The 27115-nt window shown below is 38.6% G+C and overlaps 1 protein-coding gene across 1 annotated transcript in view; it reads left to right on the top strand.

Moving 5' to 3' along the window:
- The first annotated feature begins 3761 nt into the window (after window positions 1-3761).
- antxr2a (ANTXR cell adhesion molecule 2a) overlaps window positions 3762-27115 on the top strand; it is a 61020-nt gene continuing 37666 nt past the window's right edge. The window contains exons 1-12 of the mRNA XM_017705131.2: window positions 3762-4316; window positions 5593-5664; window positions 8916-8987; window positions 9342-9423; window positions 10005-10109; window positions 10317-10385; window positions 11126-11206; window positions 13506-13566; window positions 13752-13847; window positions 16159-16228; window positions 23367-23445; window positions 25124-25219. Of these exons, the coding sequence (XP_017560620.1) occupies window positions 4177-4316; window positions 5593-5664; window positions 8916-8987; window positions 9342-9423; window positions 10005-10109; window positions 10317-10385; window positions 11126-11206; window positions 13506-13566; window positions 13752-13847; window positions 16159-16228; window positions 23367-23445; window positions 25124-25219 (1023 nt within the window). The 5' untranslated portion in view covers window positions 3762-4176. The remainder of the gene's footprint in view (window positions 4317-5592; window positions 5665-8915; window positions 8988-9341; window positions 9424-10004; window positions 10110-10316; window positions 10386-11125; window positions 11207-13505; window positions 13567-13751; window positions 13848-16158; window positions 16229-23366; window positions 23446-25123; window positions 25220-27115) is intronic.

Here is a 27115-nt window from a genome sequence, read left to right as displayed (position 1 = left end):
TCTATTTCCTGTGTTTAGTTTGAGGGATATTAGTAATTTGTTGGTTTTCATGTTCACGGCTGTATATCGTTTCTCAGTTTGCCATAATAGTTGGTGAGCTTGATATAAATACAATGTATTATTTTTGCAAATCATTACCAATATTTGTGATATTTAAAATTACGTTTGATTAAATGTTTTTATTGTAATGATTTTTTGCGTTAAAGAAATGCAATACCACCACAGCCCACTGGGGGACTGCAATCTACAGGTTGAAAACCATTGGTGTATATGCTTAAGTAAAATCTGTTGGAGGAGGATCTAATTGATTATTCCATGATGGCTTAACTGTTTATTGATTTTCATTGGCTCCAAATTCGGCAGCACAGTGGCGCGGTGGGTAGCTCTGTCACCTCACAGCTGAGACCCTGAGGGAGAAGCAGCTTAGAAAATGTGTGTGTGTGGCTCCAAATTCAGTCATCCCCTTAAGAGAAGACCAGAATGCTATTAATACTGTGTTTTAATTTATTAATAAAATGGACGTAGTATTGTTTCTGTTCATTGGTAGTGAAGAGAAGAAGAACAAAGGAGAGAATAACTTTATCATTGCTTCCAGTTACAATACAAAGTTTAATCTTAATCTAAAGTTTAAACTAAGACTATAATATAATGTTTTAGGCTATATATTATTTAATAATATGTATGATATACTGATATGTGGCAAGGCAAACAGGAAATATTCATCAAACATTGACCCAGCTGTAGCTTTATCAGCCACCCTCTGGTCATTCTATCCAGGGAATCATTGTGTATACAGACTGGCTGCTTTATCAGAAACCCTTCCCTTTTAGCTCCACCTGGTGTTTATTGATGTCCATTATTGGTATACAATTTTTTAGCCATCCTCACGCCCTTTAAAAGTTTCTGAACAGAGAGCTGCTGAATGCTTTTGGGTGCTGCACCACTGTCAGCCCAGCTGTGAAAACAACTTGGGAAAGAGTCAACAACATATATTATTGTTGCTTCTGGAAATCTTTTTTTATTGTATATCAGTATTGATTGTGTAAATATCAGTGGGCCTCATACACCAATATTTTCCTAAGTTATTTTATTTTTCACAAGAAAAAGTCTACATCAGATTCATGACATGTTCTTAAACCACAGAAGTGTTCTCAGCTTTGTGCCTTTGAGTGTGTGTAGATAATTTAGTAGATTTATTTTATCTTATTCTCTACATGTGAATGTCTGTCTGATACTGTGCATCGTGAGCTCCTGTAACCAAAACCAAATTCCTTGTATGTGTAATCATACCTGGCCAATAAAGCTTGATTCTGATTGTGATTCTGTTCTTACCTAAGAACAAATCTTAAATAAGAAAACTATTGGAATCTTCATGAAAACTGCATAAATGGGTTTTAATAAGAAATTTCTTTCTAAGAACAGAAGGTGAATGAGGATATATGTATGTATGTATGTATGTATATATATATATATATATATATATATATATATATATATACATATATATATATATATACAACCCCAATTCCAATGAAGTTGGGACGTTGTGTAAAACAAATAAAAACAGAATACGATGATTTGCAAATCCTTTTCAACCTATATTCAATTGAATACACTAAAAAGACAAGATATTTAATGTTCAAACAGATAAACTTTATTGTTTTTTGCAAATATTCACTTATTTTGAATTTGATGCCTGCAACACATTCCAAAGAAGTTGGGACAGGGGCAACAAAAGACTGGGAAAGTTGAGGAATGCTCAAAAAACACCTGTTTGAAACATTCCACAGGTGAACAGGTTAACTGGAAACAGGTGAGTGTCATGATTGGGTATAAAGGGAGCATCCCTGAAAGGCTCAGTCGTTCACAAGCAAGGACGGGGCGAGGTTCACCACTTTGTGAACAACTGCGTGAGCAAATAGTCCAACAGTTTAAGAAAAACATTTCTCAATGTGCAATTGCAAGGAATTTAGGGATTTCAGCATCTACAGTCCATAATATCATCAAAAGATTCAGAGAATCTGGAGAAATCTCTGCAAGTAAGCAGCAAGGCAGAAAACCAACACTGAATGCCCGTGACCTTCAATCCCTCAGGCGGCACTGCATTAAAAACCGACATCATTCTGTAATGGATTTTACCACATGGGCTCAGGAACACTTCAGAAAACCACTGTCAGTGAACACAGTTCGTCGCTCCATCTACAAGTGCAAGTTAAAACTCTGCTGTGCAAAGTGAAAGCCACATACCAACAACACCCAGAAACGCCGCCGGCTTCTCTGGGCCTGAACTCATCTGAGATGGACAGACGCAGAGTGGAAAAGTGTCCTGTGGTCTGACGAGTCCACATTTCAAATTGTTTTTGGAAATCATGGACGTCGTGTCCTCCGGGCCAAAGAGGAAAAGGACTGTCTGGATTGTTATCAGTGCAAAGTTCAAAAGCCAGCATCTCTGATGGTCTGGGGGTGTGTTAGTGCCCATGGCATGGGTAACTTAACATCTGTGAAGGCACCATTAATGCTGAAAGGTAAATACAAGTTTTGGAGCAACATATGCTGCCATCCAAGCAACGTCTTTTTCAGGAACGTCCTGCTTATTTCAGCAAGACAATGCCAAGCCACATTCTGCACATTACAACAGCGTGGCTTCATAGTAAAAGAGTGCGGGTACTAGACTGGCCTGCCTGCAGTCCAGACCTGTCTCCCATTGAAAATGTGTGGCGCATTATGAAGTGCAAAATACGACAACGGAGACCCCGGACTGTTGAGCAACTGAAGTTGTACATCAAGCAAGAATGGGAAAGAATTCCACCTACAAAGCTTCAACAATTAGTGTCCTCAGTTCCCAAACGCTTATTGAGTGTTGTTAAAAGGAAAGGTGATGTAACACAGTGGTAAACATGCCCCTGTCCCAACTTCTTTGGAACATGTTGCAGGCATCAAGTTCAAAATGAGTGAATATTTGCAAAAAACAAAGTTTATCCGTTTGAACATTAAATATCTTGTCTTTGTAGTGGATTCCATTGAATATAGGTTGAAAAAAGGATTTGCAAATCATCGTATTCTGTTTTTATTTGTTTTATACAACGTCCCAACTTCATTGGAATTGGGGTTGTATGTATGTATGTGTGTGTGTGTGTGTGTGTGTGTGTGTGTGTGTGTGTGTGTGTGTGTGTGTGTGTGTGTGTGATGTATCATTCTTGACTCTTGACCCAGTGTCTCCTGGTCTTCACTACGGCTAATAAACAAACAACCCCATGACTTATTTACTGTACTAGTCGACTTCACTGGCATTGACTGGTATTTTTCATTCACTAAAAAAAGTGAGCTGATCAAACTCAAAGCACTGGGCTTCAATGTTTCTTTATTTCTTTCTTTATTTATTTACTGTACATCAAATGGGGCTCTTACTGTGCCCGCTCTTACTAAACCCTGTGACTTTGATGAGAAATCCATACCCTCAGGGCTCATTTCCCTCACCCAACGTTACATCACGCTGACCAGCTCAGTGCGGCTGAGCGCTCAAGCGCAGCTGATCAGAATCCCAACTTTATGAAATCGTGTATGGCCAGGAAGTCATCCAGCATGAATCTGTGAAGTGCTGTGTAAACTGTAAACTGTCGTTATTCATGACGCCTCTGACAGTTTGCGCCAAACATCCTGTGTGCGGCGAGCGAGCTTAACCGAGTTTCTCTAACTCGGACAGATGTTGGGTGTGGGCTACAACAGCCCCGACCTCAGAAACCTCCCAACAGCTGGCCGCGCATGCTCATTAACAACGGGGTTAACTTGTGAAAGAGTTGGGAGAATCTTTTCTCTTCTTTCACGCGTTTCTTTTCCCCTCCGTCACAAAATGGGAAGAGGACAGAACGAGTAAGGAGGAAGGAAAGGTGAAGAAAGCCCCGGTGACGTCGCCGTGTGAATGCAGGAAGGCGTGCGTTTAAGTTGACCTAAAGTACTCGGACTGGGTCATGCTGCTTCAGACCTCCGCCGTGTTGTTGTCGTTCTCCTTCGCTCGGCCTCTCTCTCCACTTTGTTGACGCCGCCGCTTGGCGCGGTTCTTGTTTTGTTTCGTTGTGGGTTTTTTTTGCACTTTTTCCTCTTTAGTGCACTTATTTATACGTGCTGTTCCTACTGATAGAGTTACGGCGACGGTCGTAACTCAGTTGTGAATTTATAATGCCAAAGAAAAGTTTCGCCATGGGAAAGCAGTGCGCCGTGGTAGTCACGGCGGTCCTGCTGCTCGGTTTCATCTCCTCTCTGGAGGCAGAAGAAGCGTCCTGCCATGGAGCCTTCGACCTCTACTTTGTACTAGACAGGTTAGTACCCCTCCAGAGCGGTAGGTATGGCCTCCAGGGCTGTACGCTTTCTTATATCGTCGATCCGGTAGACCTTTCAACAATACCGACCGTGATTAACGTAAATCAGACATGTCCACGGAACGGATCTGCCTGGTTGCTGTATTGCTGTCAGTGTCAGTCGAGATGTAGCAACCAAACCCTTCTCTGAAGTGGTTAACAGGAATTCAGGCTAAAAAAAATCGCTGTCTACCGTCAGATCTCTGATAGCTTCCTAGCAGTACAGCTACACTAGGCTATTGGCAGAGATCCTGGGGGACTTAAGACCATTGTATAACTTTTCAGTCTTTTTAATACACATTTCTGTTGGGTAAAATGCAGCTGCGGGCATTTCCAACAGCTGCAAAGCTGCTCTGAAGGCCTTGTGAAGTCAAGGACTATATTCTGTCTGCAGACAGTTGCAGATATGTCCACTTAGTGATAATGGTTGTTTGGGCTGAATTTGGTCTTTATCTCTTGATCTGTAAGATGTGACCTCTCTTGAGGTTTGCTGGCCCAACTGTTGACCACCCTGCCAACAAGAAAATCGCAAAGGAAAGAGGTATAAAGGCTTATAGAGTGAAGAGCTGGCTGTCTGATATCTCTCAACAAACACACACACACACACACACATGATCCATAAGTACGGCTTTTGACTAGACTCATTGACCTTGGATAAGACAAGGGAGAAGGCAATGCATAAAAGATGATTTTCTAATGATCTCACTCTTGTGTTTTATGTTCTCAGCACATACAGTGGACTGTAATTATTAGTTCAATTACCTTGTAGCCATTAGACCAAGGGCACATTTTACACACTTTACTCACTTATGATACTTTTGCATCGAGGTTAATGTCACAGGCCTAAGATGGCCTCTGCCAATGTAATTCGATTTGAACGTCTCCCATAAAATGTACAGTGCTTTAACTTTCTTAATCATATAGATGACTTGATCTTGCTTTTGTATAATCATCAGAATGATATGATCAGTGAATCGCAGGGGTCCATAGACATAGCAGTGCTACAGAATCGTGATTTAGTATTATTCTTGGCATAACTTATATTTATTGTCACACTTCCCATTTATTATTAATGTCTTTCTGTTTAGCTAAAACTTGATTGGGGCATCTTAAGGGAACCACATCACACACTACACTCTAACACTGTATTTGGCCTAAGGATATAATGTAATTATACCAAGCTGTTTTGTGGCCTTGCTTTGCTGACTTTGCTTTATTCTTTTTTTTTTAATCACAGATCTGGAAGTGTTTCGACTGACTGGGCTCAGATCTTTGACTTTGTGAAAAATCTTGTTGACCGATTTGTGAGGTAAAAAAAGGCTTTCTTCTATTCTCTAAGAATGTATTTTTGTTCCTACTAAATGACCAAGCTCTGTTTAAGCTTTCAGTTATACAGGCTTATGTTCTGATAGATGCTACACCAAGTGCATAATTCAGCACAGCTAACTTAGTCCACACATCCGGCTTGGAAGGGATTCTGGAAAGGAGGGGGAGAGAAAAAAAAGACGTGGAATAAACAAAAAAAAAATGGCCCGATGAATGTTGAACTTATGTAACGTTGACTCAATGTATGTGCCAGTACAGACGGTAGCGACCTAGCCAGAAGAAAGCAGTCTGCTTGAGAAAATAGCAAAGGGAGCAGGTGGGAGTGGGTGGCAGGGAGGCTCAGTCTTCTGGGCTGTGAGAATGGCCATTTGCACTGAAACCTTCCAACACCACACTTATCCCTCACACATAATGGGAGAAGAAGCAGCGAATGTACTTTAAGGCACGGCGCGGGAAGACCGGTACAGTCTGCTGTTGACTTTGACGCTCTTCTGTTGCGCCATGTGGAATCTGCTGGCCCTTTTCCTGTTCTTGCTCTCTCTTGCCGTTTCATGGGCCTTTGTTCAGTGTTGGATGGACCAGCTGTATCAAACATTAATTAAAATCATTAGCTCGAGGAGATTTTAGAGGAGATCCCTAGTTGCTTCAGTATTGTGCAGCAGAAGGCCCAGAAATTCTGCCCTGAGAACAGATGTGACTGCCTAAGTCTGAACCCGATGACGCTGGAAGTCATTTTGATCTTCGCTGAAGAGTTTACACTAATTTGGCCCAGTCTCCTTCAGCTAGACTTTTCTTTTTATTGCACAAGCTAGTCTGTCAGTGGAACTTTCAGTTTGAAATATCGCAATATTGATTTCTTGTTTGATTTTTTTTTTGTCACTAGAGATTGGCTGGCTGAGCACATTTGGCTGCGTTTTCATGAATATCTCATGTGGGGGATGATTGCGGGTTGGACGTGTCATCTAAGTGTGAAAAAGCAGCACCTCTCCTTATGCTTAGAGTCCTGAGACCTGACTTGCTGCGAGCCCAGAAAACCCAACATGTTTCAGTGCCGTGTCAGCTTTTGTAACAGAAGGTCGCGAGAAAGACCAACTGCTTGTTTGAAATATAGTTCAGCATAATTGATAATCTGTATGCGAGAAACAGTGCAAGGCAAGGAAAGATACGAAACCAAACCATTTACATTAGAGCTTAGCCCTCTCTAGATTTCATATAACTTTATTGCATGTTGTAAGTCAGTTTGAGCAAAATTTGTTAAACTGTTCCTTTGTCTTCACACCAGAAACACATCCTGCCACATCCATTTTTATACCCGTCATCTCATAAAGAACGTGTAACTAATAAAACGCAAGTAGCTAACCACTTTGTCATTAATTAGTTATGTTTTTATGCGGTGACAGGTATAAAAATGTAACCAGGATGTGACAGGATGTTTCTAGTGTATAGGATTAGTCATTCTAAAGACAACCTGCTTCCGGTCTCAATGTTAATTAATCACTTCCTTCTTCCTCGCAGTAGGGAATTTTTACAAATAAGTCACATGCTTTTAATAGGTCCATACTGGGCATCTTACTCATAGCCTAACTCTGTTGTTTACAGGCGGCATACATAGAAGCTCAAGCTGTCCTCATGTGTTGCTTCATAAGACTTGTCTGATGTGCAATAAGGACAGTCATTTTTAGACACGCCAGTTAAATAATTTATCGTCCCTTATGTATTTAAAATGTGTTCTATACAGTCAAGTGAAGAAGTAAGTACACCCAGTGAAATGTTTTGTTTTCTTTGACATATGTGGGCATATCAGTATTTGATCATCAGCTAAACCTGTATGTGTGCATAAATGTTATGTAACAAAAAAAACAAAACAAAGGAAATTTGATTTTGCAATCATTTAAAAAATGAATTGGCTTAGATGTCTGTTTCTTTTTCACCCCTGGGTTCACTAACTGATACTACCTCTTTTAACAAACAACTATATGTGGGCATTTTTTTTATAACTGCCTACCAGTTTCCAGCATCCACTGAGAGAAGTTTTTGCCTACTCTTTCATGCAGAATTATCTCAACTCTGCAATTTTTGAAAGGCTTCTTGCACGTACAGCTGATTTCAAATTCCCTCCACAGCATTTCAGTGTATCAGGTTCAAATCTGGGCTTTGCCTTACAACCCTCCATTTGTTCTTTTTGAGACAGTCCTGAGTGGATTTACTTGTGTATTTGGGATCTTGCTGGAAAGTCCACTTCTTCAGCTTCAGCTTTCTAGGGGATGGTCTCCCATTCTCCTCAAGCACTCTCTGGTATGAAAAAGAATTCATAGTCAATTCTATGACTGTGAGTTGGCCCCGAGGCAGCAAAGCAGTGCCAAACCATAACATTTCCACCACCATGGTTTACAGTTGGTTTGAGGTTCTTCTGATCAAATGTTGGTTTTTACCAAACATGGCTTATGGTACTGTGGCCAAACAACTTTATATTTGGCTTGCGTGTTCTAGAAGTCCTGGTGTTTGCCTAGATATTTATTAGCAAATGTTAGTCTTACCCTGATGTTATTTTTAGAGAGTGAATACTTCCTTCTGGAGCACCTGCCATGTAGGTCAAACATGTGCAGTCTCGTTCTAGTGGTAGATGCATGCACTTTCACATGCACAGCGTCAAAACTTTTTTTAGCATCTTATGTTTGCTCTTTGATTATATTTGCTGAGGCAGCTTGGCCTGATCATATTAGCAGTGATTGTAAGTCTTGTCTGCTTCTAGATGATCTTCCAGACAGTGAAAGGATTGATTTCTAATATTTTGGAGACACTTTTCAAACCCCTCCCCACATTTGCGTTCATCTACAACCTTCTTTCTGAAGAAGGTCTTTTGATCTAGGCATGATGGTACCCCAATCTCCAATAACTCCAGTAATTTTAAATTGACACATTTGAAGAAGTGGTATTTGTAGGGGTGTGCCTACTTTTTCAAAGTAAAGAAAGTGAATTGCTGTTAATTCAATTATATTAAGAATGACAAAAACAATCATTTTAGGTGTCACCTTTATTTTTCAACATTGCTTAAATAAAGACCAGATATCTGTATGTCCAAACATGCTGGAAAAGTCCAAACCTTTCATGGGGTGTACTTATTTCTCATGACTGTTTGTTTAGAAGTGAAACGCTGTGCACCATGTTGTCATTATATTACACTGTCATATGTCATTATAAGTAATGAATGTATTTTTTTTTCCTTAATTTTAGTCCAAAAATGAAGGTTTCCTTCATTGTCTTCTCTTCAAAAGCAGAGCTCATTTTGCCACTGACTGGAGACAGGTACAATGCATGTAATATTACAGTGCAGATTTAGTGGGAGATTAAAGCCTACACACAGCAATATTACATAATTCAGGCATAAACAATGATTCCTTTAAAGGAATGGCTCAACCAAACATGCTAACATGTCTAATAATGAAAAGGAAGCTGACAGCCAACAATTAGCCTCATGACAATGTTCATTTGTGGCTGTATGATTTCATTTGCGGTTATCAATATTGCCGCTGTTGACTAAACTTAGCCACATGCCTTTTTCCTTGAGGCAAATAGGAGTGTGTGTGTGCTAACCATGCAAACATCAATAGATTAGGCTGCATTTTAAAAATGTGATCCCAACCATCTTATTCATTTCAGGGCAAAGATACAGGAAGGCTTGAAGAAACTGAGTGAGGTCAAACCTGCAGGTGAAACATTCATGCATGAAGGGATTAAACTGGTAAATGAGAAAATTTTGCTTTTTCTGTTCATAAATGCCTGAATGTATGTGCGTGTGATATGTTGTGCTCAAATTTTGTAAATAGCTGTGGTGCCTAACTCTGATGTGAACATGTCAATGATTTGCAAAAGGGGGAACAAAGACATTTCATCAGCAGGGCTTATTGAGCAAGCTAAGAATCCTCTCAGGCTCTGACTGTAAAGGATATGACATCTCTTCGAATGCATAGTCATCATCCAGTAAAATGATGTAAAGCTGTAAGGGCTTGATTCTTGATCCAAAAATGCTTTGCTCGAGCCAGGTTATTTGAGTGATAATTGATGGCTCGTGTTACTGGGGAGAATTTGAGTTCGAGCATGAATGCTTGGTTTCCAAAGTAAGCCACATTTATTTGGTCTCAGTCAAGGTCCAGATAAGGGATAATCAACTGTTTATCTTTTTTCCGGAAATGTCCTCATTGACCCACATTCAACATCCTGGACCTGAAGCCCTTGAGATTGGGATATTTTTGTTGAATGTGGTTCATAGCTTGTGCTGTGAAGATGTATATTTCAATGTCTCTTACCTCTGTATATTTCAAGGCGTCTGAGCAAATGAAAGGACAACCCCAAAAGTCTTCAAGTATCATCGTTGCATTGACCGATGGAAAGCTTGATGTCTATGTTCATGAACTCACTACAGCTGAGGTGAGGTTGTTGTTAATTGGGTTGCCCAAATTCAATTCGGGCATATTTTAAAGAATCAGTTATCTGCTGTATAAAGTTTAATCCAATTCCAGTTTTTTTTGTTTCTTTTCTTCCTTTTTTTTTTTTTTTTTTTGCATCCCTTATTCTTATTACTGTAGTTTGGTGATCTAAACAGAAATTCAGAGTATTCATTTGTTTTATATACAGGCAAACACAGCAAGGAAATATGGGGCTCGAGTATATTGTGTTGGTGTTAAGGACTTTGACAAGGATCAGGTAAATGAAACGTCAGAGCTTTTGCTAAAACAGTGTAGTAATCTTTATTCAGCTAGCACTTTGCATTTTAGTTACACAGTTCCAAAGCTTCTGAAACAGTGGAAAGCTAAAACATTACAGTCCATATAAATAGTATTAATGAAATAACAGTGCAGTACAAATTATAGTACACAAAGTAAGAGGTACCCAATAAACTAGGCGCTTGCCATGGAGTCTTGCCCTGGGTTTTTCTTTGGTTGCTGGCATCTTAAGTGTTTTTATTAAGTGAAATGCTTAATGGATAAATTAAAAGTTTGCATCTGTCCAAAACTGTGTTGCAAACTGAAACATAAGCTTAAGGTCTAAAAAAATGCCAATGAAAACATTCCCTAAGAAGATTTTTTGCAGCACACTTAAGGGGAAGGGAAAACTTGGCACATAATTTACTTAAAATGTTTTTGCAAGTGACCTCAATCAATAATGGCATTTAAAACAATATCTGTAAGTTACCTGCCTTAGAGATTTAAGGGTTATGATGGGACCATTATTTGGTCCCATCTTCTCTGCATCTTTAATTTAGTGTTTTGCTGAGTGTTACCATTTGTACATTTATTTATACCGTTTGCTTGTACGGTTATCTCTCTTCCTGTGTCCAAATCAAATACAGAGATACTGAAGAGGAAGCGGTCGGCAGTGGCCAGTGTTTTGGTTTGTAATTTATTCCTGCTCAACTTTTAACTTCTTTATGTGCATGCCAACAGCTGGCTGAGGTGGCTGACACTGCAGAGCAGGTGTTCCCAGTTGAAGATGGCTTTCAGGCGCTAAAAGGAATTGTTAATTCAGTAAGCCAGTTTTTTTTGTTTTATTCTTTATTATTTACATACTTTATAACAGATGTTATACTTGTTGTTTTCTAAATTTGGCTGAATGACATGGTTCTTGGTTAACTGTATAACCAGATCTAAAGGCTCCATCTGCTTACTTGGTGTTTATGTAGAACTGCCAGTGCTGCATCTTCCCCTTCAGGTTTTCCATCAATTTGTTTGTCATTCTGTCGGTTTGTTGACCTTCACTTAAACAGGGTAGGCACAGGTAAAGGTTGAGTATAGTGGCTTTTCCAAAGTATCTGTTTAGTAAGCAATGATTAGTAAGTAATGATGAGTAAGATGATTAATAGGCTGCTGTGCCACAGTTTGAGGACAATCAGAACCCCTGAGGTCCACATTTGTTTCCCTCGGGCGTGCCGCACAGTGTCCGAAGAGATGGATTTCAGAAAATTTAGCTGTGGTCACAACAGGCATGCAATGATCAAGACCGTATTTCCTCATAATTTATTGAAATATGTTTTCATGCAAATGTTTTTGTCCAGAGAACAGTGAAAACAAACAAAAAAATTTCTATCATCTCATTACTGACTAAGCCTATTTGGCCAAATGGAGATTCGGGCCCAGCAAAACATAGGCATTCTCCAGTGATTAGTAATCCTGGAGGCTGGGCTATTTGGCCTCATGTCGTTCTCTGCTCAGATTTCCAGGATTTGAGATCATCTGTGCAGCTTTTCACTGAAAGCCTAAAGTAGATTTGGGGGAGATTTCTGCAAAAGCACAAAAAGCACCCTTTTTTCTACTCCTAAAGTCAAATTGTGATAGATCCACCATTTATAGTGCAGTGACTGACTGAGCATCTTTTGTATTTTTCATCTTTGGTGCTCTGTAATGTTGCATGTAAGTTATTGTTGTACTACACAGGTATCTAAGGCAAAGTTCCACAAAACTTTGCAAAAGTCAAAGACCACCCATCAAATCTATTGAATTTTACAGCTTTAGAAAAAATAATTATATATTTAAAAGAAAATGACACAGAGGTATAATCTAAAATTTTCAGTATTTAGTGTGAGCACTCTTTGACAATGCTCTTTGCCTGATGTGGAATTTCTGGCACTATAAATATAACCATTAATTAACACCTTGCTGTGATCAATATCAGTATTAAAATCCTAATAATTTTTTGAACTCATATTTACTCTGAAATCCATGTATGAAGTGTGGACTCCTATTATGGCATCGTTGTCTGCACAAAGGAATAAACCTATTAAATTCTTTGTGAGGGTGCAGTGTTATCCACTAGACTGTCCATTTGAGTGGTTTGTTCATGAAACAGTCACTGAAGAATGAAATGCCCCTATATGTACGATGAGTTATCATACTTTCAGTGCTGGACAGCTGAAGTGCTCCCATTCATCAGCCAATAATACATCAGCTCTTGATAGATTGTGCACCTCTGGTTAATTTTATTGAGTTGTCTCTCAGTTAAAGTGTTTAATAGTGGAATTTAATAGTGAGAAAAGTCTCTTAGCAAGCACTTGGCACTCACCACTCACCATAGGCAATAAATAGAACCCTGCTCAATAACAGCATCACTATCAATACCTATTTAGAAGCACTTCCATTTAAAATATGATCTTTCCCCATGCAGTGAAAACAGCTTAATTTTTTCATCAGCGTCTACACCTGTATACATGTCAGACGTGTGAAATGAGCTCAGCCTCCCATCTGATAAAGAGCTGAGAGAGCTGTAGATAACACAGTAACTGCAGTATTTTCAGCATACTCAGCCTAGAATAAGACGATGTTTACTTCCCTCCTCTAATGATGGGTTTGTTTATCGTACATCATATTTAATCAATTCGTTTTATACTCTCCCACCACTTGAGACTGAAGCCTCATCTCCAGTGCCGTCGATTCTAAGCACCATATATTTTGGTTAATATTGTCTTTTTTGCCGGTTGTGTATGGAGATTTGCATAGTTTGTCCTCCACTGATTTATACGGATGATAGCAGAGGCGACTGTAGGCTCACACGGGCCTTTTTATATGATAATGTCAGCCTGGAGCTTCTAATAGAGCTGAAGAGGAGGGAACGGTTGCGCATAATTTTCCCATAACGGCTGACATAGTTCTTTCTCGTGCTGCACTCTATGTGACAGTCTTCTCATTGATCCAGATACGGCTTAGCATGAGCAATGCAAAATCCGTATTAGGTGTGCTCTGAGTTGGGAAGAAAGCAGTACAGAATAAACGGAGATGATGCAGTTATTTACACTAATGGTAAATTGTGTGTTTGCCGTTATTTGCCTTTCAGATCCTCAAGCAGTCGTGCACAGAGATCTTAACAGTGGAGCCATCCAGTGTCTGCGTGAACCGTGAGCACTTCCAGTGGTCCTATTTGTCTGTGTGTGTGTGTGTATGTGTGTGTGTGTATGTGTGTGTGTGTATGTGTGTGTGTGTATGTGTGTGTCTGTGTGTGTGTGTCTGTGTGCTCACATTTTGTTGGGTTGGCGCCCAGGCATGCTTCTCATTATGTCCTCATCTGGTTTACATACCGCAGAGTCCTTTGACATGGTCCTAAGAGGGAACGGGTTCACGCTAGGGAGAGCCAAAGAGGGAGTCCTCTGCAGCTTCGAGGTGGACGGCATGACCTACAGTGAGTATAGTCAAGCCATGCATTTACATTAGAGATGGCATGATACCCTGTTTTCTTTTCTGATGTTGATACAGATACTGAAACCGCATTAGCTGGTATTGATACAATACATTTCTTTAAGAACTACTAAACTTACTAGCTATTTTTAAGTAAAAAGCTTCATCTGGACATCTAAATGTAGCATGCTTAGAGTGCTAAAACAAATGCACCACTACCCTATGGAAAGAAATACCTAGCAGTGTGATGCTCAACAATATGACATACAAAAACACATTTTTTATTTAGGTTACGTTATATCAGAATAATATCAGACAAATATCAGTAGTAAAACAGAAGTGCAAATTTGTGCAAATTTAGGCAGTTTAATAAAAGGAATTGGACTTGTAGTTTAGTACCTATCTAGTTAGCTACTGAATTTCTTTTAAATATTGGGCTACTTATTACGTATTACTAGGTAGATCCCAGTCTGAGCCAATCCAGGCATATTTTAATAGATCGGGTATCAACTATATTAACCTAATCCACTTTCAATTATTTTTCTTATACTTTTCCTTCTATTTATGCCGCTCTTGCAGAGGTGACTTAAACAGCGGTTATCCACAACCCATGGCAGTAACGCGTGGTTTCAGGAGATAACATTGTAGTATGAGCGACTGCATTGTGGAGCCGTTTTAAAGTGCTGTATCTGCAGTGGCAGTGTTGAGCTAGCCAAACTTTGTCTAAACAGGGGCAAATAAAACGTGAGCGTGGGGCTATTATGCTTACATCTTTTGTTTAGCTGCTTAGTGCTATCAGCATGTCACCAGAAACATTTACAAAATCCATTTTGTTTTTGCCGTTTTCACTTGCGAGTCTCAAATGGGCTTAAAATTAAACTGTCGCAGAAACGTTCTGTCTGTGCTGTGTGCTCTGGTTTGAAACTGCCTAGAGCAGCCATAACAGTGCATTTTAAAACTAAGAGAAATGAGCAGCTACTGCATATGAATTAGAGCAGTATGAAATCAATGAATTCATATAGATAGCCCACAGAGTATCAAAAATAAATCACTTAAAAGTGTGTGTGAAGCAGCATTATCGTTACTTGTAACCAGATCATTAGATTGGTTAACCAGATTGGATCTTAAGTCGATAGTAGACACATTATAAATTTTCTGAAAAAAATCCAGTGAGCTGCTTTTGCACTTAATAAAAGGAAGACATATCACTGTAGCATTAACAATGTAGTTGTATTATCTAAGAAAATAAAAATATTAGACAGGATCCGAATCGGTTGGTACTTGATGTAAAACTACTTGGATCAGGGTAGGTGGAAAAGAACTGAGTCAGGACATCCCCCATCATAGTTTCTACATGACCTACTTTGTTTTCCTTTCTGTTGTTCTGCAACAATTATGTGAAATATTATCCCCTTTTTTGAGGATTTATTCCTTTTTTTTTTGTCCAAGAACAGATCCAGCATTTTCAGCTGGTATTGGTCCAATACCAATTCTGGGTATTGAAGTGCTGTAATATCTAGTTTATATCATTCATGCCTGTCAAGCTGTATGTTTTTATGTAAATATTAGCCAACAAATGGTAAAAAAAATGTGATGCAATGTGTTTTTGCATTGTGTGTGAGTTGCATTGCACTGAGATGTGCTAAACAGGAAGAGGCATAGGAAGGGGGGCAGAAGTTTTTATTTTGACTGCCAAGTTTATTCTTTTTCACTTTGAAAGGACTTGCTTTTAAATGGTTATTCTGACATTGTTGATTGCGCAACTGCCCCAGGGCCATTACATCTAATCTATAAATTCGGTCAAAAACCATGAGAAGTTAAAAAGTCAGGAAAGTACTTGGACAAAGATTTTGTAAGTTTATAAGCTGTAACTTGTGCCTGAGAAGTCTGTCTGTCATAACCACATCCTGCAAATCCTTGCCAAATTTAGCACCTACACTCATGCTCTCACGCACGACATTGACCATGCTTTTATGACTGCATTATCATTAGATCAGACAGAAGATTCTCATGTGGAACGCATGTGTTTCTTCCTTGTTTTTGTAAATGGAAGTGCTTAGATGCCTATTTTTTAAGGAACCTCATCTAGTGGCACTATACATTTCAGTTTTTTTTGCCCCATCCAGAAATAACTTTAATCAAGAAAGTTTGACTTATCCTTGTCTTGATTTCGCAACTGCGCTGCACATGTCAGCAGTCCTAGTGAGCTCCTGCACAGTGACAAATGGCAGAATATTGTACATCTGGAGTCGAGGTTATTCTCCAGCTAGTTCAAAGGCGTAGCACTTCATGAGTGTGCTCTCTTTATTTTCCAGATGAGAAGCCAACCACAGTGAGACATGACTATGTGCTGTGTCCTGCCCCGGTGCTGCAATATGCTGGACAGTGAGTATTCTAAAAGGGCCTAGTTGAACTGAATGGCATATGTGCATTTGTGTGTCTGGAGGAAGAAACAAGCATTAGTCATTAAGCTGCGCTGTGTTTTGTTTATCATGTGGGCATCATTCCTCACTGCTGAGGTCAACAGAAGTCTGAATGTTAAGTGAACCCTTTCTGTCAGTTGTCCTGCTCTGTGTGCTCTGTCACAATATTATTTAAGTGCCATGACAAGTTGTTTAATATGTTCCACTTATTCTTTTTGTTCGGTTATTGACAAACTTCCAACCTGTTATATAATGGGGACTCAATGGAGTCAATGACTGTATGGAGTCAATGTGAGCAAAAAAGTGTTAGGTTCACTATGTACTTAAGCACTTTGAAGTAAAGGTGATAAGTCAAATATGAACAGTCCAGAAGAACAAGTGGCTGTATACAAAAATAATTTATACCAAAGTTTCCCAAACTGTGACCTGCAGGCCAATCTTGGACTGTAAGAAGGTTTGATTGGCCCACCAGGAAGTTAACCCTATATCACCCCCCCCCTCACCCAGTGAGAAAACAAACATATTTTTATATACAACTATCTCCATTCTTACTTTGCTTTTACAGTTTTAGTGACAAAATAGAGTGTAATATCATAGAATACATACAACCCCAATTGCAATGAAGTTGGGACGTTGTGTAAAACATAAATAAAAACAGAATACGATGATTTGCAAATCCTTTTCAACCTATATTCAATTGAATACACTACGAAGACAAGATATTTAATGTTCAAACGGATAAACTTTATTGTTTTTAGCAAATATTCACTCATTTTGAATTTGATGCCTCCAACACGTTCCAAAGAAGTTGGGACAGGGGCAACAAAAGACTGGGAAAGTTGAGGAATGCTCAAAAACACCTGTTTGGAACATTATTTTTGCAAGTTGAAATTAGGTTTTAGGGTCTGGGACAGATATCTCCCAATGGAAAGTACCATATAAATGATGATTGTGTGTGTATTTAGCATATTACTGTCCTAATTAATGCCATGGATTTAAATAGGTCATAGCACAATCCTATATCTTAAATATCTTAGTTTAGATCTGAGTACTTAATTATTGAGGCTGTGGGACTTCAGTTTGAACTAATTCACTACAATGATCCTTACAGAGCTGCAACAATGAATGAATTATATTGATAACATCAATGGTAAATAGTTGGCAGAGTATCTGGCTTATATGTGACATCTAACATTGCATCACCTAATTAAAAGAAACTATAGGTAGTGAACTTTGAAAGGCAAGGTCAATGCTGTTGACTGTTAGCTAAATACATTTGATCACCCACAACTTAAAGATACCAGATTTTTGACTTATTCTTAAATGTACAGCCAAATTAACAATTTTGACTTAGAAATGAGCAGATCAGAGGGACAGTGAAGGTGGAGCAGTTTGGAGATAAAGCCAGAGAGGCCAGGTTGCGATGGTTTGGACATGTGTTGAGGAGGAATAGTGGATATATTGGTCAAAGAATGTTGCAGATGGAGCTGCCGGGTAGAAGGAGAAGAGGTAGACCTCAGAGAAGGTTTATGGATGTAGTGAAGGTGGACATGGAGATGGTTGGTGTGAAAGTAGAGGAGGCAGTGGATAGGGCAAGATGGAGGCAGATGATCCGCTGTGGTGACCCCTAAAGGGAGCAGCCGAAAGAAGAAGACTCAACCCAGCTCTTATGGACAGCACTACATCCCTGCTTACTAGTACAGTAGCTTTGCCTGTTGTTATACTGGCTGCTTTAACAGGGTGCTAGAGAGTAGGAGTCCCTATTATAATACTGAACCGCGGTCTCTTTGAGCTTATGCTAAGACTTGTGCCTATAATGCAGCGTGTTATAACGGTGGAACCCCTGTAGGTGATTGCTATTTAAAGGGCGTGCTTAATTAACTTTTGGCTGGCGACTATGACCCATTAAGTAGTTAGCTGCAATGAGCGGCGAGTAAACACATCTGGTGGAGGGCTTTAAAAGGATGTGCGACAGATGCAGCGATTCCCTTTTCCACGCTTCCATTTAAATAATTCACCATGCCCTGACAATCGGCATCACGTACCACCTGCATCTTGTCTGAGCGCAGGAAGAATCTCTTTCTCTCTCTTCGTCCATCTGTCTGCTGTGCATGAGAAAGCCTACCACATTCGATCAGCACAATAACTATAGGAGGCCAGTCCAAAAGCAAGAGAGGTACACAGTAATGTGAGAAAATCGTATGTAAAGCCATTTACCATGCTGACTAACTCGGGTATTAATACTTTTGTTTAAAAATCTTTCAAAAACTGGCAAAACCATACTTACTGCTCAGATAAATCATTTGAAACCTTTTTTTCTTCTTAAGATGTATATTTCGGTAACTACCCGTTACTATAAAAAACCTTGTACCTTCAAAACGGTAAACTGAGTTGCCAGATTATCAGAAACACCTTCCATGAGCCAAATTGTCTGTTTTATCAGAAATATCTACTATATATGTGCACTCTGTAGGCATACAGTTACTGATATAGAAGGAATAATCTTCTGTAACTTAGAGAAACTGGGCTGTTCATCATTAATTGTTCTTAGTATGTTAGGAGAAGCTATCCTTTCAAATAGGTAAATAATCTTTTCTTATGACAGAGATGTACTGTGAGTAATTTAGTAACTTCTGTTAAACTAATATGTAAGTTATATATGATTATATGTAAAAGTTTGAATACCCAGGTGTTCCATGTTTTGTTTTGTTTTTTTTTTTTTTGAGAAAATTAGTTAACTCATCCTCAGTATTTTTCTCCAAATTATAGGACACAGTTTCTATTTATTTACTGAGTTTAACATTTTAGAAAATATAAATAAGCAGAAAATATAAAATGTGCCATAACTTTTACCCAGACCATTTTTTTTTGTTTTTGTTTTGTTAAATTCAGCAAATGAACATTTCTTTGTCCATTAAAATGTGCAGAAGTGAGTTCTCTGTAGAGGATGTGTAAACTTATTTTTGTTAAGAAAATCAACCAAACATAATTTGACCAGAAGCATCCAAACTTTTGCATGCAACGGTGGTTATTGGAGTGATTTAACTGAAGTGTGGGCCCACATGCGAGTCCTTGTAGACTGAGCTTAAACAATTAAACATGTTAAACTGAACATCTCAGCTGTCCTCCTGCTAGACTGTGTTGAGCCCGAACTTACTACCCTAGACTCTCGCGACCGTGTTGTACGGTCAGGAGCTCGTCCGGGATTTCTTAGGGTCCTCGTGGTCCAGGGCTATAAGTGCTGGCTATCAAGGCATCATCTGCAGCGACAGCTGCTGCGTCGTCGGGCGAGGATCCGCGGCATCTGTCGGCCTCCCCATTAGTACGGGCTGGCCCCGCCCCTCTGGGTCCTGTCCAAAGGGTGGGGGGGGGGTTAGTTGGGGGCTGGAACTGTGCACTGGCAGCAGCAAGTCCTCACCTGCGTTTTCACAGCAACGGTGGAGAAAGAAAAATAACCGAGGGTACAGGCCTGACACCTGCTCGCAGCACAAGTAAGCAGAGCTCTGCTCATCAATAATCGATCTGATCGCTTACGCAGGCACCGGCTGCCATTCTGGTTCCATCTGGAGCCGTGCCCAGACAACATGGCACGCTTGCCTTCCTCTCCCCCATGCTTGACAGAGGGATGCTAATTCAACTGAAAGTGGAATATATGCCATTGTGAAAGATTTCTATCCTGCTACAAATAGCGAGGTTGTTCAACTCACTTTAATGTACACTGTTATGCAAAAGTTTGGAATCCGTCATCTATATGATAAAAGCTTACATATTGAAACAATTTTTACTTTTTTTCTTTCTTTTTTTTATACTTTTTGCATCATAGAGAAAAATCCACCACGGAAACAACCATTTGTGCAGATTAAGAGTACACTATACACTAGTTGTTTATTATTTCCACTATTATGGGAACAATACAGTGTAATTTTTTCCTGAAACAGTAGTACACTTATTCCCACATTTAGGCCCAAGTAATAAGGACACCAAAACAGATTGTTTTCTTAGTTTCCTTAGTAAGATTTTTTTGCCCCTCTGTTGAGACCAAGGCTTCTGTCAGAGAACAGCATAGTGGGTTACATTGTCCACACAGGAGAGTGGGCTTTCCCTGTCCAGGCCAGAATCTCGATTGCTGGTCTCATACCAACAAGGGTGCTTGGGCAAGATTCCTAATATTCTATTTATCTCTGTATAAAAGCATCTTCTAAATTGATAAATGTTTTTTTGATTTCTGATTGCTTTTTTATGTTTCTGTATCATTCTGTTGTAATACATTTTTGGATATCTTTAATGTACTTACAGTACTTGGCAAACTTTTTTAGGCAACCAAGAAAAATAGCTTATGTTTGCTTAGGAAAACACTAGTATTATAACAATTAACACTAATACACTAATTTTATGTATTTCAGTTTGTTCAAGCTTTTACATATTAATTGTAGTGATCCTTCTGTAAGGTTATGGAATTTGACAAATCTGCGTGATGGCTAGGGGCTCTGAAGAGATATCCAGAACCAAACTTTGTTCTTCAAACTAGCTCACTTAGGAGACTTCTTCTACTGCTTCTAACTACTTTTTAATATTTTAAACTGCAAAGTAATAGCATCCTATTATTTTACAGATGTATCCGCAACAAAATTGTTTTTTATCTCATTTAAAACATTGCAAATTTTAAACAGTAGTGTAATGTCTCAATAGCCTGGATGATCATAGTGTTACTGAAGAGCTTTGCCCTCATTTCTTCAATAAAACCATAACATTATTTGTAAGTCTCTCATCCCCCATAACTTGTGGACACTGAGTTTCATAGCATCCTCTAGCCTTTTCTCTGAGGATCATCACATGTTTCCTGAGCTCAGTCAGTCTTGTTTGCTGTTGTGTTGCAGATTGTCAGGGCTGGTTGATGCATAAGCAGGCTCATTAATAATTCAGGTGATCCATTTTCACATATTTAAGGAAAGTTTGAAAGCCATTAGTGACACCAGTGTCAGCTAGTCCAGCTGCATCACATCACTATCACTTTGCATCAATGTGTGGATTCTGATGCCAAACCAAACCCAAAGACATCTCTCGAAGTCTCTTGTGATGCTTTGAGTGGCTATTTCATCATCAAGGGTACTTTTATGTCCATGTTCAGGGAGCTTAGGGGACCTTTTGCCTATTCAACATCTGCCACTGTCACAGCTTCTTTCAGTCTTCTGTATCCTTCAAAGGAGAGGGTGCTGAGGAGGTCTGGGACAGGAAATTTGTTTTAGAAACTCTGAATAGGAAGCTTCTCTGTTGTGTGGGAAGTTTCAGTAGACTAGTTCACTTGGGGACGCAGTACACAAACATCTTAACTCTGAAATCTTATCTTTTTAGTCACTGTAACAATTTTAGGTAGAACAATAGTCATGAGTTCATGATCTTATCCTAAATCCAGATAAGAAGACAGTATTATAGAAGCATCAAAACTAGACAAAACTTCCTAAACACTGTCCTAACTTTAGGGCAACTCTGGAGATGTCCTGACTTCTGTTTTAACCTTTTATTTGTATTATTTACATTATTTTATAATAACTTTTTCCAATGTCCAGGTAATCACACTTTGTTGCACTGACTTTATTATTTTTTTTTTTAGGTAGGTTGCTGTCTAAACATTCCTTTCTTTAGCCCCAGCTTCTTATCAGAACCTTTCAACCCTATTGCCATTAGGCAGCTAATGGTAATGGCCTCTGTATGTTTCCACAATAGAAATGAGAAGCTGATGCAGGATGGAAGTTCTCAGGAAAACTTTAAAATAATAAACACATCAGGCTTTAGCGTTTAGTTGAATTTGGTACCTACGACAACCAGCTTTGTATTTTGTTAGTCCACATAAAATGCTGATTGGATTTCATCTTTAAGATTATTTAAGGTTAAGATTCCCTTCTTCCAGAGAATATAGATACATTATACACTGAGAAAGACAGATGTATGGTGTAATTATAAAAGAGAGTCTCTGAAAAAATTTGAAAGATTTTGCCAGAAGATTCTGCCTCCATGGGTTTGATTAGATGCCTTTGAAACAACCCGCCCCCATCCGGTGTCCACATATCCAGCTTGATTAACAACCTGCCTAACATTTGCATGTATCGAATATGTCAGCTAAATTAGCCTCTCCTCTCATCCATTAAGTAGTCGCACCTAGTTAACATGCAAGAACATTTAAAAGATTTCTGCAAAGCGGCGGACCAGATTACAGGCAGACTGAAGACAGCCAGTTCAGAAACAATTCAGTGTTGCATGAGGCAAAATTTGTACTTGAGTGATTGCTAGGGCCTTATGAAATGCCATTTCATTGAAAAGAAAATACAACTAAAAACTACACAGAGCAAAATGCAGCTGAAATGAGTCCCTTTAAATAGAATTACTGTAGATATTTTCAGAAATGAGTTTCTTGTCTAGACTGTTCAGATGACTACATGAACACATTTCACCAAGCTGAGTTTTATTTTCCAGGAACACAACTCACACACAGGCCTACCTATAATATTGTTGCGTATGGACAGTATAGGCTGCTTTTTTTTTCCATAATCCCCCATTTTTGGAGGGATCTCAGGCGTTCAGTCAGTCGATTTTGTGGTCATGGATTCTCATTAGCCCCATGGTAATTGTCTCTCACATAATAGACATATGGAAATTACAATGCCGTTCATCATTAGCGACTTAATTGCAAGTACCTTCCGGCTTCTTCTCAGTAAATAAGTGATAGAATTCCTTTTTTCTTCCTGCCTTTTTAGAGATCTCCCTTGAAGATTGGACTTGACTACCATGAAACCAGCAACTTTTATAATATATGGTGTACATTATTACACATTATTTTGCCATTTTTCCTGTTGGAAATATGCTAGTTAACATGTCAAACATAATTTTGTGAACATAAGTTTAACATTTTGGAAAAAATGTATATAAAATACAAAATGTGCCATAACTTTTGCACAGGCCACTTTTTCTAGTATGTTAAATTCCATAAATAAACAATGATTGTGCATTAAAATATACAGAAGTGTGTTCACTGTAGAGGATGTATTAACTTAATTTTACTTTTCACTTGTGTATGACTTCGAATTTGTTTTTCATTTCCACAGAAAAATGGAAGTTCTTATCAGCTTGAATGGTGGCACGTCCTATATTACAAGTGCCTTCACAATCACTGCCTCAACTTGTGTAAGTGAGAATGTTACCAGACTAAACTAAAATCATTTATAACAGCAGAAATGAAAGAAAAAGGGCATCTTACTTCCTCTTTTGTGTGATTTATATGTTTGTGTGGTTATATACTCTACCAGCCAAAAGTTTAGGCACACCTGATAGCATGTTTTTCATAATCTTAAACATGGATAAATGGCCATGTACATGTACGATTTCCAAAAATACGTTGTAAAATGATTGATTTCGTTTTGGACTGATTCCCAAAAAGTAGGCCAGCCAACAGCAGCCGTCAAGGTTTTAGCATTTTAAAATCTTGGTTCATAGAAAATGCAACCCACTAGAAACTTAGGGTAATTTTATTGCTGTCTGAATGTAAATTTTATCGCTGAGGAGATATGTAAACGTCCAAAAGTACCATAGTTTAATATCTGCACTTTCATTCTAAAGTAGGTAATATATAACCTTAAATAAGGAAAACCTCTCTATGAATAGATGTGTCTATGTTTTTTGACTGGTACTGCAGTAATAATAATATTATCATTAGGGCTGTAAAGTGTTTGTGTTTTTTGATTCAATGCATCTCGAATTTGGACAATATGGTTGATAAAAACATTTTTGTGTGTTTTAAAATAGCCCTAGAGAATTTTAATGTTTATTTTAATTTGGCCAGAAAATAAGAGATTACCATGAGCATATCATTGAATCGTATCATAACTAATTCTAATATTCCAAAATTAGTGTTTTTGAATGAATACCCTCACGATGCCATCCCAATGCATCAGTATACCCTCCAAATGATTGTACCATTATATCCATAATGCCTGCATGTTTAATTCTTATCTTTAGTTCCTTATGAAATGATATAGTCATATGTGTGTATTCCTCTACTGTTCTCTGAGAGTTTTTTGTATCTCTCTTCTTCAACTATTTTCACTCTGACGTATTGTTTCCCAAAGAGTGACATGTTGACCTTTGCAGAACAGGATATTGTGGGACATTGTGTGATATCATAGTAGTGGTGTATTTCTAGCCTGTTGGGTAGTTGGGTGTTAAAGCACTTGATGGCCTACTTTTAGATGCTAATCTAAAATGAATTCCTTCAATTGAAAATGCAGCTTTTAAAGTTAAGTAGTTTTTTTAAATGTTGTATCATTATCAGATTCACTATAGTTGAAGGAATTACTGATGAAATGAGTGATGTTAATCTAGTACAAATCTGCAGTGTCCATTGTTTTTACTAGTTATGTACAAGTGTTATAATTTGGTTAAATCCTTTGTTTCGCACAAATCAAGTCATATTTATTGCAGATTAGATTACTTGACCTTCTCCAATGAAAATAATCCAATTTATTAGAGATTACACATAGTATAAAGATGTTCCTGTGTGAGGCCAAGGAACAGGCTGGGTGGGAAATACCTACACTGCATTTCAACCACAGAACCCCAGCAGGAAAGCAGTAAAGTGAAGGGGATTTACAGAACTTTTTTGGTTGCTGTTTTTTGCTATATTATGTTGTTTGCCGTATTTTCTTTTGCCTCTTTTACTTTTCCTTCTATTTCTATTGCGTTTTTTTGCTATTATCGGTCATTGTAATGATCAAAAAGTTTTTGTGGTGTAGCATATGCTTTTAAAGGGCAGTGATACAGAAAATCAGATGAAAAGTGACTGAAATGAGTTTTTTTGTCTTATCAGTCAGATGGTTCAGTGGTGGGCATTGTGTTCCTGGTACTGTTACTACTCCTGGCTTTGGCTCTTATGTGGTGGTTCTGGCCTCTCTGCTGCACCGTGGTGAGTGTTAAACCATTGCACGAACATCTTTCTTCTCAGCGTCACCTTCCAAACCCCACCACCACACCTCCTTGCTTACTTTTTTCCTGTGCAACCTCTCTCTACTCGTATTGTCTTTCTTGTTGTACATCATCTTTTTGATATTTAAATCCGCTCAGTGTTTTAATTAAGTGCTTCCCTGCTGATATTTTTCCAGATGTGAAATGCTGCAGTTAGTGAGACAGGTTGGGTGAATTTGGTGAATTTAGTTTACAGTCTGTGTACTTGAGTACACTATTCCGTTCCACCTCATATACCACGTCTGATGCGAATGACAATAAAGCCTCATCTTATTGTCTAGCATCAGAGTTTTGCAACCAGGAGGAGCAATGCAAAGCAGGCAGTCTTGCCACATCCTGCACTCCTATTTGATGAAGTCAGACAGAGTTCATGGGGAGAAATACTCGGCTGTTTTGTACATGAAACCACATAAACCATGTGCAGCAACAATGCTGAGCTATACTGCTTTTCAGCAAAATATGTTATTGTTGTTTTGTTATATTATTTAAATGTAATTTTATAATTAATTACATTGTTTGCCCAACTATTAAAATGAAGTCACATAATTAGTGAGAGTAGAATTATAAGTTTCCCTTATTTTCAAAGAGAGAAAATGACAAAAGCTTGGAAAAATGTAAAGCAGAGGTTCTAAAATGCGTCTTCAGGGACCCACAGACTGTCCACATTTTTTTTTTTTCTCTATCTCTGTAAGCTGGGTTGGAGCAAAAAGCTGGATTGTCTGGGGGTCCTTGAGGACCAATTTGAGAACCACTGATGTAAAGGATGATCTTTCCTTCCACAAAGTATGGCCATAACTTTTCATCAAGTTCGCATTAAAAAAAAAAAAAAATCTGGGATCACTTAAGTGAGCATGACTGGAATCAGATTTTTGTTCCAAACATGTGGGCGGCCACTTTCTAATGTATTATCATGTATTGATTTTGGCCAATCTGTGTTGTAATTTATGGTGTAAATATTGTGAGCCAGGTAAGACGACTGTGATGTTTTATGTAGTATTTGATTCACGTTATTTAAACAGGCAACTGTATTTTCTTTTAGTAATTTAAAATTCCAGTTTGATGCATTTAAAAACAAATAAAGTTATTTGTGTTGCAACTTTGGCTAATAGAAAGTACTGGAAGTACCAATATGCTCATGCATTGCTTTAGTCCACACACTGTGAGCTTTAGGTTTAAATAAAAATAAAAAAAGCCAACTTGGCTGTAAAGCAGTCAAAATCATACTTGGATAATAACCCATGATCATGCACATCTGATTTCGATTGAAAACTTAGAAGCTGAATTTTCAGGACATTTTTCCCACTTGTTTCAGTGAGGTGTTAGTGAGGAAATAAATAATATCAAACCACACTATGTTTTTGTCGGCACCAGCGATAACTGTGACTCCTAAGCATTAGTGTATGATAATACGATAATCTATATACAAATGTTTTCAAAGTAAAAAATTCACAGGAAAGTTTACTCCCACTTTTAAGCAAAAGGAAAGCAGCAACACTTCAGAGGCTTAACCAGGGAAGCGATGTACAGATGGCATGCTTAGAAAAAGTCTACGCTTCTGGAAGCTGGCAAGAGGAACTAGAGCGATCGGCGTCACAGCGGCCCCCAAAATGATATGCACCACCTCTCTTTGAGAACCTGGCGGGAGCTCGTCCAGGATGAGATGGAAGCATATTTTGGAAAACCAACAAAGGCATTAAAATGTAAACCCCCTGCAGCATGTCTGGACGAGGCCCTGCTTGTCTTGGTAGAGGAGCTGCTGCCTCCCTCCATCAGGGACCTCCGGCAGAAGAGAAGGGCCATGTGTGCTTTGTTAATATTTAAACTCACCCATGCCAGT

The sequence above is a fragment of the Pygocentrus nattereri genome, chromosome 20 (assembly GCF_015220715.1).
Source record: "Pygocentrus nattereri isolate fPygNat1 chromosome 20, fPygNat1.pri, whole genome shotgun sequence".
Classification (NCBI taxonomy): Eukaryota; Metazoa; Chordata; class Actinopteri; order Characiformes; family Serrasalmidae; genus Pygocentrus; species Pygocentrus nattereri.
Note: the sequence above shows the minus strand (reverse complement) of the source record. Positions and strands in the feature narration are given on the sequence as shown.